We start from the raw sequence: 16,329 nt of genomic DNA on the forward strand, positions 1-16,329 counted from the left end.
TAATCTTCTTTCCTAATATTGTCGTTAACAGTTTCTAAGTTAATAAGAATGTCCATAATTTTTTGTTCAAAACATACTTTGAATTAAATCTTTTTTAATATCTGCATTCGTAAGAACTCGAAATTCTGGATTCTAGCATCTCAAGGTCCTCCATAAGGGTTTTGCTTTAAAACGCCTAACTAAAAGCCTTAACTATCATCGACTGTGATCAATTGGTTACATATTAGATTTATGATTCCAAATTAAATTTTGATTAAGTAGCTTAAGAAATGAGAATAAAATATTAATTTCTTATTCAAACAACGCTTGCAGAAATAAATGAAGTTCAACCTACCAATGATTCCAATATTGAAGTTGAAACAAAACACTAACTTATTTTATTACTTATGGAGAGAATAGTGCATGTTCGTGGACGTATTAATAAAACAAACACAATTAAAACCTTAACTCTTCTTAAAATCAGAAATAAAAGGTATCTTTTTATTATTCTCTTTATTATTAGTCTAGATCGTATGATATATATTTTCCTACTACCGTTTTTATTCATGGGAATTGTCGACGTTTCCCATTCATCAAAAAAGGATTATTTTACGCACCTGTTACATAGATAACTATATTCTTATCTCTATGTCGCGCCAACAATAATATATTATCGTATCTAATATACCTTACAAAAAATGTGGTCAGCAATTTTTTTAATGTTCTTTTTCTCATGCTAGGACACTAGTAATAATGTGTTGACAAATTCAATGTGATGTATCAGGATCTCTTAAATTATACGAAGTAGAAAAAACATTAAATTGGGACAGTAGAGCTCATTTAAATAAACTCAATACATTCAAAATTCGATTTTATTCAATTTTTTTACACTGAGGCATTTGAAATAGATATTAAAAAAAAGTTTTTATATATCAGGAAGGATTTAAATGAAATATACCAGGTGAGTCGGGAGGAACGCACTAAACTAGGGTGAGTATTGTATACGTGAAATTAATTAAAAAAAAAAAAATTATGTTTTTATCCAATTCTAATTGGTTTTTAACTTATAGCGTAATTAAAATTTTTAAAATAGTTTACCGCTTCTTATCACAAGTGCCGTACGTACCAATTGTTCGGTCCGTTTTGCTGTTCTGACATGTGTTGGTGTGTTTAACGCGTTTATTTTCGATTTTATACGGTTAAAGAGGTATAAAATGCCACACATCTATTCAAATTAAAAATATGCAAATATGATTTTGTTCAAGGATACTGTCCACGATTTCCAGACCAGAGAAATACCGACAAAAACGTATTAGCAGCATGATGGAGCTCTCGCACATTTCGCTGGTTAGGTCTAGCAATATTTGGATGAAGAGTCTCCAGGACTAAGGATTAGTCGCGGGGGGTCCTATTAGTTGATCCCCACGATCTCCAGATGTCACACCACTGGACTATTGTTTGTGGGGCTGGTTTAAAAGAGAAGTGTACAAAGTGAAACTCGACGCACTAGAAATGCAGCAGTAATGTCAAAGAAAGGCTTGAATGAAGAAAAATGTGTTTGGAGGTTAATGGCGGTATTTTTGAACATTTGTTAAAACAGCAACATTTGTTAAAACAGTACTATAATTAAAACTAAGTTAATAAAGAAAATTAAGTTTGTATGTAATTACGCTTGACAACAAATGAGAACCGCATAAGAACATATGATTTTAAAATTATTTTCACATATACAATAGTGACCTAAAGTTTGGTGCGTTCCTCCCTGCCCACCCTGTATATTTACGTACACCATGTAAGAACAGTTGTCCATAAAAAGAAGTCAATTATAAAGGGTGTTACAGAAGTAGATTTTTTCAAAGTTTAACCAGTGGCGTACTGGCGTACAGGAAAGTAGACTAAATATTTTTGAAAAATATTATGTACGCCACTGCTTTGTCCGTAAAATAAAAAATTTGTATAATCTTCATTTAGTTTCGGGATAATTTGATGTCTTAACTTTTTTTTGTCTGGCATGCGATTACTACGGAAAAAATAACAATATTTTGATGCATGGTGAATTTATTAGTAAAAAAAATAAATTTATTTATTTTATAAGTATATGTACATACATTATTTTAACATTAAACTGAAAGAACAATACTTGAACCAAAAAGAAAATAGTTTAGATTATCTATTGAGAGGGGTCACATAAACACTTTAACACACTGTAGTTTTTTAATCTATTACAGGACTTGTCCAAGTTTATGAATGGTCGTGAAGTTTCTGCAGCAGTTTTTTGTGATTTGGCAATTGAAGTCTTTGATTGTGTTAGTCATGACATTCTGCTGCTGAAGCTAAACCACTACGGCTTTAGGGGAAATGCTCTATCCTGGTTTTAATCTTTCCTGCTTGGACAGTGTCAACGTGTATTTGTGGGATCAAATTGCTCAAAGTACGAATCCATCAAATGGGGCGTTCCACAGGGCTCGGTTCTGTCCTGATGTGTAATGTACATTAAGATGTACATTAACGATATTGCTAATCTTCCAATCCGTGGCAAGTTTATGATATTCGCAGAAGACACCACAACATTTGGGTGTTTTGCTGTCAGGATCAGTGTTTAGGAACTTGGCCAAAGGATTGGCAAGATCGTTTGTTATTCATTATTGCAATCCCATCTCCGGTACGGTATTGCTATCTGGGGATACTCTAGCAGTTCTTCAAATGTTGTTTATTATCCAAAAAAGGGCCACTCGGTATTTTTGTGGGGTAAATTCCAGGGTGTCCTGCCGACCGCTTTTCGTCCAAGAAGAAATATTAACTCTTCTATATCATGTAACGATCTTCACTTTTAACGGCAAGACGTGTTTTGTTTTACTGCTTAGTTTAATTTAAAGTTTTAAGTGTTGTTTGAGGACAGTATAGTTGTGTAATGGCTTAAAATCTGCGTAATGATACCAGCTCTTGGACACAACCGCATTACGATATTCTGCACGGATTTCAAGTAATCATTAATCATAGTGTAAACAATAGCCTCAACAATAACAATAAGTATTTGTATACCGCACAAAAAAGCTATAGGAATTTGAAATGTTATCATCTTTATTGACTTCGATGCTACAAATTTTAGCACTGGGAGAGTTTTAGCATTGCCAAACATTATCCCTATTTCCGATATTGAAAGTTGTAGTTACCCATATTAAATTTATTGTACTATTTTTTTGTCATCTACTTTTCTGGCAATATGCAAGGTGGCTTCAAGTGTTATAGGAAAAAACAATTTTCAAATCTCTGTTGTAAAGAATGTCATGGTATTTTCCACCCTAGTTGTAAAGAACGAATGAACAACGCCATACCTTTGGGCGGATACTTAATATATTGCTCTGACATCTGTCACCAAAGAGCAGAAGAAAAGAAAGATTTAGAAAGGGACCTAAGGACAACTATCAACTGTTTAATGGATGAACTTAAGGGAAAGGACGTATATATTCAGCAGCTTAGACGTGACAACCAGACCTTTGAAAGCGTAGCATCGGAGGCAGAAGACAAACCAACAGCTGAACTAGAAAAGCAAAATAAATACATACACGATCTCAAATGTCAACTTAAAGTGCTTAAAAAAATACTGAAGATCTACTACAACAACTAAAGAAGCAAAATTTCGGACAAAATAAACTGAAACAAGATTATGAGGAAACATTCAGACTTGGCAGCTGTTTTTTCAAACAGCAAAAACATGGTTGTAACGATAGATACGTTAGAAAGGACAAACGACATCTCAATGAAATTAAAATAATAAAACAAACTGTTGACAAATTGTAACTAGAGCTAGCCGATAAAAAGAAGAATGTAAATGTATTAATGACGGCAATCTTTCAAAAAACGATTTTGAAAATCTTCAATTAAAACAAAATCTGAACGTCAAACCTCAACTATTGGTTTTGGGTAATAATATTATAAGGGGTACGAATTTTACTTTTAAAAGTTCCACAAAAAAAAGTACGACGTTAACTGCCAATGGCGTAATAGGCTACCATTTAAGGACTTGGTCTCTGAATTTACGGAATATAGCAGCAAACTCTCTAAAAAGGACTGTGTGGTTCTGTTCAAAGAAAATGCCTTAAGAGGAACTCCAATTGATACTCCCGCGATCACAAAACTCATTGGGGCATCCCCGCATACTAATTTGCTTCTAACTGATGCTTCACAACCTCCAAATAAAAACACCGACCGGACTTTTTTGACTGCATTTTCTGGTCCGATGAGTCTTCATTTCAAAGACTTGGTATATTTGATATTCACAATCTTCACTATTGGGCTGTAGAAAATCCGAGAATAATAAGGCAAGATCGCTTCCAGTACCAATTTGGTGTAAATTTGTGGGCAGGAATTCTCGGTGGTAGGCTGATTGACCCTTTCGAGTTACCGGTCAGATTAAATGGAGAGAGCTACCTAGATTTTTTAGAACATCAACTTTATGACCTTTTGGAAGATGTGCCTCTGGAATTATGGGCAAGAATGTGGCTGCAACACGACGGAGCGCCAGCGCATAGTGCACGAATAGTCAAAGACTATCTAAATGGTGCTTACCCAGATCGTTGGATAGGCAGAGGAGGAGTGGTATCGTGGCCGCCGCTTCGTCAGCTTCGTCAAAAACTGCGAGATGCAGCAACAAGTTTACGAAACAATGCTCGAGCATTTAGAAACTTAAAAAGAAATTTTATAAGACGATGTCGTTTGTGTATAAGAGCCGGCGGCGGCCATTTAGAACATCTTTTTTAAATAAATGCCAATGAAATATTCGAAGTTTTATTTTAGCTTTTATTTCTTTTACGTTCCATTTTTCTAAAAATTTACTTAACTTATATTAAACAGATAAAGACCTTTAAGTTAAACATTTCTATTGAAAGGCTATAAGTTGTAAGAATTTTTAAAACATTGGTTTAAATTCTTGCAGCGCCTTTCTGTACTGTGGTGCCTCATTAAAATGGTAAAATTTGTTTTTAAAGAAACCACAACAATTTTTTTTTATGATATACTATTATTAAAAAGACTTGACAATTTTTAATCAAAATACAAAAAAAATATATTTAAAAATAAATCCCCAGACATTAAAAAAAAATATTTTTTAAGCCAGAAGTAAATTATAGCAAAAAAGTGAAAAACAGCTATAACTTGTAAACCATCAAAAGTCGGATAACAACATAGGGGGTTATTGTGATTCCAAATAGCCTCCCCTACCTTCCCTTTCAGTTTGGACCATGACTTTTGAAATACCTTGTATAAATATATTTTCCCATCTTGATTAAAAACTCGCTAGCCCTAAGAATATTCAAAAATTGATAATTGAAAAGGTTATTGATTGCAAAGGCCTTATATCCTCTCGGCGAATTTTTTAGGGATTCCCTGTAATTTGGGATTTTGAATATTGTGTAGTGCAGCTTTTTAAGTTTGTGGTTTGTAACTATGCATCTTTTAGAACTTTACTGTGATATGTAATTACAGAATATTAGGGTAAAACTTTAGTGTGTTTTTTTGTTTTAGTGAAATTTTTTTTTAATTGTAACTATAAACTGTACTTTATGGTTTGTTTATGATATTTTATGTATGTTAAAACAATAAAGCAATATTTGAATTTATAACACTCTGTAGCTCAAAAGTTAAGGTATTTACGACAAAGCTTTATGTGAACTTTTCTTCTTAAAATCACATAAGGATTAACACCCTTAAGGATCAACATCTTAATCTGTAACACCCTGTAGATTATACAGGAATCTGAGAATGTGACTTTTACTAGCATGTGTACATGCAAGTTTAAAGCGTTAAAAGTTAGATTATTTAAAAAATAAATAAAAAATGAGAGGAATTAGATGTAATAATGCCTTTATGATTACTTAAATTATTGTTTTTTTTTTGTTTAAACATTTTATAATGTCAAAACTATCTATGTTAGATATTAAATTGCTTAAATCTTAACGAATTTACCTCATTTAAAAATTATAACAAATCGACTAATATTTATGATCCTTCAATGATTTCCCTGTAAATAGGGAAAATAAGAGTTTTTATACATAGCTGGAAAAGCAGCACATTCCCGTCCCTAAGGCAAATATACCTGGGCAACTGTGAACATGTTTTAACCAATTTAAACTTTTTGCTACCATTTATAATTTGAGTTCCTTCATTCACATAACTTGCAACATGTTTAGGGGTTCTAAAATTTTTATATATCAAAAGAAACCTTCACTTGACGAATCTTCAGAATGTCCTCTGAATCGCACTGGTGAAAATGATTCTCTCGAAGATGAACCTTTACAGAGGAATTTCATTTATTATTTTCATCATAATAAGAGTAATGTAGAGTAAGGATGGACTGAATAAATTTAGACAAGCCACCGAAGTGTTTTTATATCAAAAATATTATATTTTTAATTATTTAGTATTCGAAGGTAAACTTTAAAATACTGAAGAGCTATTCTGCGACGCAAGCTATTCTTCTCACTGCAGTTAATTGACTTAGTGAAATCGCTTATATTAGACATTGTGTTTATATGATCGTTTATCTAAGCCCATTATTTTAGTCAAATCCAAGGCCAAGTCAGGTTTTAGCAGTTTGTCATTTTTTTATGATTTTATTAAATGGGAAATCTGGTCCAGTCATTTCATCGAACGACTAAAATTTGATACGATACTCGTCTATAACTGCTAAATGTGCAGTTACATATCATATTAAATACATGGGGACGTATTACAGATACCACAGATATAACTAGCTAACGCAACAGATAAATATTCGAATAGCAAAGCTTGTCCCCCGTAAAATCGACGGTCGCACCTGACCGAGACTCGAGCGCCTAATAAAATATACTAAAATTCGGCGCAGCGTTACCGTATGTTATAATAAATCCGCATTTAATACAAAAAGCCTGTGTAAGAAAAACATTTGTATATATTTCAATAAAGTACATGGAGTATTTACAAAAGAAAAGCAAAATTATATATCGTGTATAGTTTCTTAGAATAGAAGGTATATAAAAGCACATTATAATACATACAAAACTATAAATTACTACCACAGATATAACTAGCTAACGCAGTTCAAAAAACTTGCGTTAGCTAGTTATATCTGTGTTACTACCTATTTATTACAAACTTATGGCCAAAATAACAGAAGAGGCACAATAAATCTTTTAGCATGGTGGTTTAGTAAGTGTTCAAAATTTAAGTAAGTGATTATTTTATATTAAGTAAAGACGTAAGGACGATATGCTAAATCAAAGAAAGCGAATTTTGTTTTATATTTATTAACCTACCTAACATTTTATTTACTATTACTTTGGCATGCGTTACGAAAATATTTTTAAAGCTAAGAACTACACTTAAAACCCTTGCAAAATTATAGTGTAAAAATAATCAAAAATATATTAAGGTTTTAACTTGAAAACTAAAAATCGAATAATAACTTAAAAAATAAACAAGATTTGTGTAATATTATACTAAAGAAAGTATAATATTACACAAATTAACTAGTCAAAAACAGTTTGGCTGGCAGAATAAAGCCAGAATGTAATTTTTGTTAGAAAATAACTGGAGATTACGGAAATAATTTTTAATTAGAAAAAAAATCAGTGTATCGTTTTTTTTGTCCAATTAAAATTGTTTTCGCTTTTAACACCCCTGTACTTTTAAATCGAACCATCTCTAAGCCTAGGTTAATGTAAATTTATTTTCTTTTTGCAAGACCTAATAGTTGCCGTTAGAGTTTGTGCCTTTAACCTGAAATGCGCTGTATAATTTATTGTTTTTTATTTATTATTTATGTTTTAAATTTTTAATTTTTTGGGTTTTATTGTGCAAATTTTTTCAGTTCCATTTACAAAATTTATATAAATTAGTATATACAAGTTTTGTTAACAAAAATACCTTATGCTCGTAACAATTATGATCAGATGGTCCCAACCACTTCATATTTTTAGTTAAAATTTTGTTTTTTATTTTGGTACCCACAAATTCCTGTTGCTTAATTTTTTCAAACTCGTTTGCAATAATGTACATACATTTTTCTACAACATTGGTGACATCTGCAGAAGGACTTATCAGATAGTTGTTTTCGTGGCCACCGTAATTCTTATTTGGGATGGATCGGTTAAATAAGAATCAGATTTTAAAATAGCGGCACAATTTTTGCAATTAAATTTTTCCAAAACTTTCTTAACTAAGTATCCGGCATAATATGAATTTGCACACTCTTCCAAAGCATGGTGTTTGATAATGGGTTCTCTGCTTTTAACTGTTGGAATGTCATTAATTTTTTCGGAATCTAAAATTTCAATATTATTTTTCGATGTCGTTTGGTGTGCCTCTTTTTTAGGGATATTATTTAAAATTAATTGTTTGTCGACATCATTCTCACAATTGGATAATTTCGAAAAGATCTGGCCGTTGGGTTAAGATTCCAACCACTGCTTTGTCGAGCTAAGGAAAAGAAATTTTCCAAAAAATCTTGGTTTAATCTGTTAGTTAATAAAAAATTATTATTTTTTTTTTGGTCTGCATAAAGGATTTCTATGGCATTTATAGTTTGAACTAACCCTTTAAAACATGGTAGCTTACTTTTGGATATTTCTTTTAATTGTGTTTTTTTATTTAAAACCTCGCTAACTTTTATTATGGATTCAAAAACCTGTTTACCTTTTTGCAAAACATCTATAACTAATGAGTTTTTAAAACTCACTCCACAGTTATAAGGATTTTTAGTATATAATCGTTTGCCATTAAGAGCATCAAATATGGGCCATCAAAAAGGTAAGCCACCTTAAATCCTTTCCTAAAATTGGGTTTATACCATTTTTGAGACGGAAAATATCAAGAGGACCCAAAACAATTAGAACTTGCAAATTTCCAAAAGATTTGTAGTCATAATAGTCATATAACTGTATTCAGTGATAATAATAGTCATATAACTGTATTCAAAATATTTTCACTAAATTTTGTAACACCATATATAAAAATTTGTAAACTCATTTATAAATATTTTCTCAGAAATTGCATGGCTCTCACTACTTAAAAAATGTGATATGTACATGTAACGCCGCATGATACGAAGCCCACCTAAGTGTCCATAGAAAAGTTTTACAGGGCGGCCGTGAAAAGATTCCATAATTTATATATTCCATATTATGTTTATGATGGTTATAAAATTTGAGGTATTAGTACCAATTTTTTCATCAACTACAGATTTTTGAACGGATGTCTTTACAGCTGCAGCCATAGTATTTGAGAATAATTGTAGTGCCAATTTGCAGGACATCTTTTCAAAGGCGTCAGGATTTATATGCTTATCTGTTGATAGGTTGATTTATAGGCTGATTGAGATGTTTGTCAATTTCGTATATTTTTTTAATAACATCAAAGCAGATACTTTCATTTAAAAGTTCAAACCTTATTGAAGACTGCCAGTTATTCCTGACGCTTTTGAAAAGATGAGGGACATCATATAAAGAAATGATCTTTTTTTCTTTTAAATAAAAGTAAGGCTTTTCTGCCGTAACACCCAATAGTTTCATTGCGCCTCTATTCTTGGTACCCTGATCACAAACCGTGGCCAGTGGTAAAAAGCTCATTTTGTCTAGAACAGTTAGAACGTACAAAATAATATTTTTTAAGTTTTCTTTACAGACTGCATTTTTTGAAAAAAAATATCCTAGTGGAAATTTCCAGGAAGAATATATTCCTCTCATGGAAAAAACGAGAGCGTGGTTGGCTTTATTTTGAGTCCTACCAAAAGGGCCCAAGTCCTCAAACCCCTCTATTAAATCTAATTTTTTATTAAATTCCAAATTTTCTTTCAAACTTATTTCATCAAATGCTACAAGACATTTTTTTTCATTTTTTGTCATTGCCTGGGCCTTTTGCTGTAAAAAAACTTGAATATCTTCATCAATGCCTGTTTTAAATTCATTTTTCGCGATCCACTTTTGAATTGTTGAAATAGCTGGTAAGATGATGCTTTTTTTTTCAGAAATAAATAAGCGAACGGAGATTTATAATAAAAACATAAACAAAATTCCCTTTCTTTTTGATTCCAAATCACACGTTTCTTACCTCTTAATTGCATTTCAACAAGAGTTTTTGCCACTGGAGATAACAAACTTAAAAGCGGTAAGGGCGACGACATTGCAAGTTTGGATTTTTGTATTTTTCTGTGTAATCTAAAAGTTATTTTTTTTAAATTCTTATTAATTTTAGTAACACGTGCAATTTTTCTTTTTAATTTTAATTTTCTTGGACTCACAATTTTGTCTGGTAACGAACATAAATTGCTGACAAACTCGGATTCTACACTGTTATTATATTTTCTTCGTTTTGTTGAAGAACTTTTTGGAGTCAACACTTTTAGACTATCTGGGCAGTCAGTAGCAAAAGGACTGGTTTCATTAAGCGCATAGTTTCTGGGAACGGCATCTTTTTTCAGGTAAAACTGCTTGGATGTACGAAAGTCCTCACTCGTGAAGTGATCCATACAAAGGTATTTATTGCGTAGGGTTTCTTCGGAAAATGTAGCCAATTTAGCGTTTCCTATATAAAGCAAATAAAAAATGTTTTTGTATTTATAAATCCTAATATTATTAAAGTAAATTATTTGTTTACTTTTGGAATTCAAGGTAGCCAAAAGACAAGTAAAAGATAACTTTTTGCTTTTTTTTTATTATTTTCCATTTTTGGTCGATTGTTAATATTGAGAAAAAAATTACGTTTAATTATTAAAGCAGTTTTAAAAATGCAAAAAATAAATATGGGGCCAATATGAATTTGATTGTAGTGGCCAAAACACGAAGCGTCGCGTGAAAACAAGATCTTCAAATCTTCATCCTAATTACCTTTTTTTTTATTTATTTAGTATTGCAAAATTTGCTAAATTAGAGTTTTGTATTGGAACGGTAGTTCTAGACCGATTTTTGAGAAAAAATATATCAAAATATTGGGACAGAATTGCTGCTTTTAAAAAGTCTTTGTTCTTATTTGGTTGCTACTAAAAAAATTAAGTAATTGCCAAAAAGTGGTTCAATAGATTTTGGAAGAGGTTTACAAACAAAACAAAATAAAATAGCATCAAAGCTATTTTTATATGGTTATTTAATCGTGTATTGACAGATGCGTTAACGTGCTTATCCATGCCACCACTATATTTATCGTTTTAAATCAGTTTTAAATTATTTTAAATAATATTCTGTCAACTATTGACATGCATGTCATAATAATTATGGAATGGTATATCTTCTTTAAAAATATACTAAAATGATCTATTTAAAATTTTAAAAAATATTGGGGTAACTGTTGAACAATCTGAAATGTCAAAAAATAAATTTTTTGGTTGTATAAGTACTCATGAGTTAATTGAGTTGTTATTATTGCTTAACCATTATATTTTTTTTTCTTAACTACTATTTAGTTTAGTAAAACGTAAGTAAAGGTAAATTTAAAAATAAAGTTTAATAGAAAAAAAATTAAGTTAAGTAAAATGGTAAAGGCGTTAATTCAATTTAGTTTAGTGCAAAAAAGAACTTAATAAAGTAATGTCGGGAGTAATTATAAAATTTACTTACCAGAATTTATTATCTATTTATCGCATAAATCCTTTATTTTCACTAAAAACCTAAACATTCTAATTGAAGAGTTTCTTCGTGAATTTCGACAATTAAAATATTCACATCTAGAACCACCAGGTCGTTTTTTTTGGTTTTTTTGGAGTCTCCATCATTTTAATATAATGTTTTAATCGAAAAACATGGAATTTGGTAAATAATAAAAGTCTTAAATATTAAAAAACAACGCAATAACACAAATAAGAAACTCATTCGATCAGCGCAAAACACTTAACCACAACGGCAAAGTCAAACTACCTTTAAGTCCCAAAAAGCGCCCTATTTATTTAAACTTTTACTCGGCTGACCGCGGTCTGCTGCCTGCTTCACCTAAACTTGACAACAAGGGCTGCATAATTCATCGATGGTCAGCCCGCTCAAAAAGCCGGCTGACATTTCGGGGCCCGCATTTTTACTATTGGAGTATTTATCTGTTGCGTTAGCTAGTTATATCTGTGTAGATACGTATGTCTATGATAAAAGAAATCCAAAGAGAATTTATTTCATTTTTATTTTTTAGTTAAATATGATAATAAGGAAGAGAAAAGATTTCCTTTAAGAAGACATGTTCACTTTCAAAATGACTTTTCTATTTAAATAATAGTCTCTAACCGATCTTCATTGAGATTTTGGAGCAGATCATTTTAAATGTATCACTCAGATTTGACTAAAATAATCCTTTGTTCAAGACAATACTTTTCTAAATTCAAACCATCCTGTTTATCTTGCAACTAACCGAAAAAACATACCAGAAGAATGACTAAATTCTTGAGGAGTCTGCGTGTTTACAGATCGCGATCTGCTGAATCTCAACATTTCCGCCAATGGAGCTCTATGGCCTTCTGGCGTAGCTTGACGAAATTCATATCTATTTAGAATATAGAAAAATTGTCTTTTTTAGTTTACTATGTAAAAAAAGTACATATATACCTATCACTGGGCAATCCTTCACTGCCGGTTCTAAGTACTATCCTCTCTATCTCTTGATTTAAACTTTCAACAGAACTTCTCATTGAAGACTTTGGGATAGGTTTTACAGAGCCCGACTGGACAATTTTTAGATTTGGTGTAAAAATGCAAGCTAAAAATTAATAGAATATGGTATTAATATAAATATTTGTTTAGTTTTTGAGTATTTTACATGCTAATGTTTGAGAGCTACTATTCAAAGTATGTTCTCCGGGAGACATATGTCTTCCAGCTGCAGTATTTCCTCTAATTTTTGGTCTTAAAACATTCTTATCCTCTGTTTCTAATATACACTGGAATTTTTTTATATCAGTCCAATCAGATTCTTCTGTCTGAAATAAACATGTAAAAATTAAAACTAATTCACATATACTGTAATACCATTATCTAAATTAAAATAAATAATATAAATTAAACTAAATTATGCTAAATTTTAATAGATACAGGGTGGCCCAGCGAAAAAAGAGACCTCATAACATTAAAAGGGTTGGAAAGAACAACACATAAAATTTGTTTCTGTGGGTGGCAAGTTTTCCCACCAAAAACCATACCAAAACATTCACAATGTGAAAAGGAGGTGTCACAACTCATTTTTTTTTCAAATAGGAATTGCGGTCACTGAGGATTATAATTCTGTAAATATTGCAGCATAATTTTCGAAAGAAAATCAATTCACTCTTTAAGAAAAGAGGTATAGCCTCATTAGATTTTTTCTTATGATGCTATTTCAAGTCCAAAGTTTATGTGAATAGACGAAATAATGTTGATAATTTAAAGCAAAGAATTCAACAAGAAATTAGATTAATCAATCTGCAAGTGATTGAAAATGTGCAATTAGAAGTTATTTACCGACTTTAAATATACACTGAAGCATCATTTGCAATAAATATTGTAGAAATGTTTATTTTTTAATGTCATATGTTTCATTAGCCTATGTTAAAAAAAATTGACAAACCGTTTACTTTAGGCATATGGTATGCTAGACAAAAAGTATTAGAAAATATGATAGAATCGTAAAATGTGTAATGAATCGTAAAATCTTGACATAACCTGTATAGACATTTTTTATTGCCAAAAACGCGCAAGTGACAAGACCAATTGATGTGTCTGAAAAGTAAGAAAAGAAAAAACACCTGAATTTTAAATAAATTTGTTCCTTATATGCAGCACATAAAAATTTTGACCCAGCCAGAGGATTAATCATTGACAACAACTACACCTAATTTAATTTCTTTAACTTAAAATGTAAAGAAATTATAATGTTCTCTAAAATGTTTCCAACAATTTTATGATTCTGGGCTACCATGTATAATTGACTTGAAATTGGCAGAGGTGCATCAAACAATTTCTTTTTTAGAAGCTTTTACATCTGACAGACATGCCAGTTTAAACAGAGGGATTAGTTAAGATTATCAGGATGCTACAGCCCTGTCACATATAGTGTTGTAATCATTTTGAGTAGTACAGAAAAAAAAAATGCAAGTACCTGTGTTGCTTTATCAATATGCAATATTCCCATATTTCCCCAATACAACTGGTCCTTTGGCCAGTGTCCTTTTAAATAAATTGTATCCAAAGATGCTGTTCTTCTCATTACATCTGATGGAACCCCACTGTATTTTGATTTCACTGCAATCAATAAAAGCAGAAACAGTTATTGTTATTGATGATAGATCAATTAAAATATGTTGTTTTATACAATTGTTTATATTTTTAAATACACCATATTTAAGTTTGGTAATGTATATGTAAGATCAAGACAACAAAAAATTATTGTACCTAGATCATGGATAAGAATTCAAATGGCAATCACCTTCTTTCTTTTAATGTTACTACCAGTGTTCCATCGAACACCCCTCACTTCTAAGCTCTACAATGGGACAAGAAAGATTAAGATCATTAAGTGCACTTTCAATTGAAAATGAAACTGCACAAAACCTTGATATTTGTCAGTTGATAAAGGCATTTGCAGAAGCCAAAGCACAAAAGAAACATTTTTAATGAATACTTATTCATTAAATTTATTATAATATTTAGCTGTGCCTACTGTAAAATTTAATTAATTAAGACAATCATCTTCGGTATTTTTGATTAATACATCAAAACCTATGTAATTTTCATTGGAAAAACAATTTTATTTAATAAAACAATTTTGAAATTGAAAAATTATTGTATTTTCACTTATGAATTGCAAGGGCCAAAAAAACACAGCAAATTTAAATGTTGTTATGCCACTGGTTGGGTTTATGTTAATACTAATTTTAAAAATGAATTCAATAACAAATTTTTAAATATATTTGTGAGTGGAGGGAGATTCCTAATCATACAACTCCTCTGTAAAATTAAACTACTCTTTCAACCATAAATATTTTGATTTAAGAGATTTATTTTGCCAGAACATGCTGTTATATCTTCTTCAATATTTCACTCAAACTGACATATTAAATAAAAAAACATGAAGTAATTATGCTAAATTGGAACTTCCCAAAGAAAGTATATATATAATTACAAGCTGGAAAAGCATGTTATAAATTCCATAATCTGCCAAATATTCATCTAGTGTTATAGAGATTTTTATATTTATATTTCTTTTTTTAATCTTTTAGTAGCAGCTGTGAGGTAAAATCATTCTTATGAGGTTTTATGTTTATTAAAACAGAGAAAAAAATATAATGGTGATTAGAACAAAATACCTTTATTGCAAGATGACCCAGGGCTTCGTTGGCCAGATGCATGCTCTGGTGAAGTCCTATTTCTCCAGGAGAACAAGGGAGATATTGAGGTTCCCCTAACAGGACTTGTTTCATTTCCAACATTGTTAGGATGCTTTATTACACTGCTGATTGGTATAGTAGCTTTTAAGGGACCTTGTTTACCTAGAGTTGGCAGACTTGTTGAAATTGAAAATTGCAGTATTTATAGTTGCCTTACCCGCATTCGGCGGCGTTTTTGCCATCCTGCAAGAAGTGCCGCCAGTGCTTTGTTGTCCGGACATAACTAACAAAGCAATATCTAAACAAAATATACATATTCTCATCCCCAGTATTGGCTACATTTTGTGAGCTGTTAAAATACAATAGGATTAAAGTTTAGGACGGTACGCTCAACAATAAGAGAAAATAAATTATGTACTTCGACTTGTTAAGTTATATTTTAGATTAGGTTTTTCTATCTTTGTGTAACCTCTTTTGCGCAAGGTATGTAGAATTTCAGTATTTTGGTTTGTCAAAAAAACATTTTTGCCGGTGACATTACTAATTTGTAAATTCTGTCGTCCTGACAGAAACGTCAGTGTCAAAAACAGCTGATTTGAGCCGAGTGTCATTTTTTAACGCAAGCACAGACAATGTAAAAGAGAAGAAAAGGAGATTCGTATATTCATAAGCCGATTTTCAGCGTGGAATGGCAACACCCACTCAAAGACAGTAGAGGTGTTATCGAGGTTCGTCCTTGGTTGGTATTTTGCAATGCGTTTTGTTTTGCGGTTTTAACGAAAATAGGGAAAACGTGACGTCACGGATCAGCTATTTGGCGTTTGATATTTACCAACTATTACCCGGTTTTGGACTTGAATTAAACTTTCGGTTATACAGTCCAGAAGAAGGCTATGCTTAGATTGTAAATAATTGATTAAGAATTGCGATATGATGTGCGCCCTTAGAAATTAAGAAAAATAAATACCAATTAGTTTTAAATTATCAAGGAGAACAAGTAGTAATACGCTACAAAAAAAGTTAAATTAAACGACAGAAAAGAG

At 31.1% G+C, this 16,329-nt stretch overlaps 1 protein-coding gene across 5 annotated transcripts in view; it reads right to left on the reverse strand.

Moving 5' to 3' along the window:
• LOC126741953 (protein FAM117B-like) overlaps window positions 1-15,838 on the reverse strand; it is a 37,457-nt gene extending 21,619 nt beyond the window's left edge. For 4 of the 5 annotated variants that reach the window (XR_007662442.1, XR_007662443.1, XM_050448435.1 and 1 more), the window contains exons 1-6: window positions 15,504-15,838; window positions 15,266-15,448; window positions 14,059-14,201; window positions 12,745-12,904; window positions 12,534-12,684; window positions 12,353-12,471 (exon numbers count right to left, since the gene is read on the reverse strand). Coding sequence is in view for 3 of the 5 variants with exons in the window: in XM_050448435.1 (XP_050304392.1) it covers window positions 12,353-12,471; window positions 12,534-12,684; window positions 12,745-12,904; window positions 14,059-14,201; window positions 15,266-15,448; window positions 15,504-15,609 (862 nt within the window). In the remaining 2 variants the exon portion in view is untranslated. The remainder of the gene's footprint in view (window positions 1-12,352; window positions 12,472-12,533; window positions 12,685-12,744; window positions 12,905-14,058; window positions 14,202-15,265; window positions 15,449-15,503) is intronic. The other variant, XM_050448436.1, reaches the window with a different exon arrangement.
• Between the last annotated feature and the right edge of the window lie 491 nt (window positions 15,839-16,329).

The sequence above is a fragment of the Anthonomus grandis genome, chromosome 11 (genome assembly GCF_022605725.1).
Source record: "Anthonomus grandis grandis chromosome 11, icAntGran1.3, whole genome shotgun sequence".
NCBI classification, from domain to species: domain Eukaryota; kingdom Metazoa; phylum Arthropoda; class Insecta; order Coleoptera; family Curculionidae; genus Anthonomus; species Anthonomus grandis.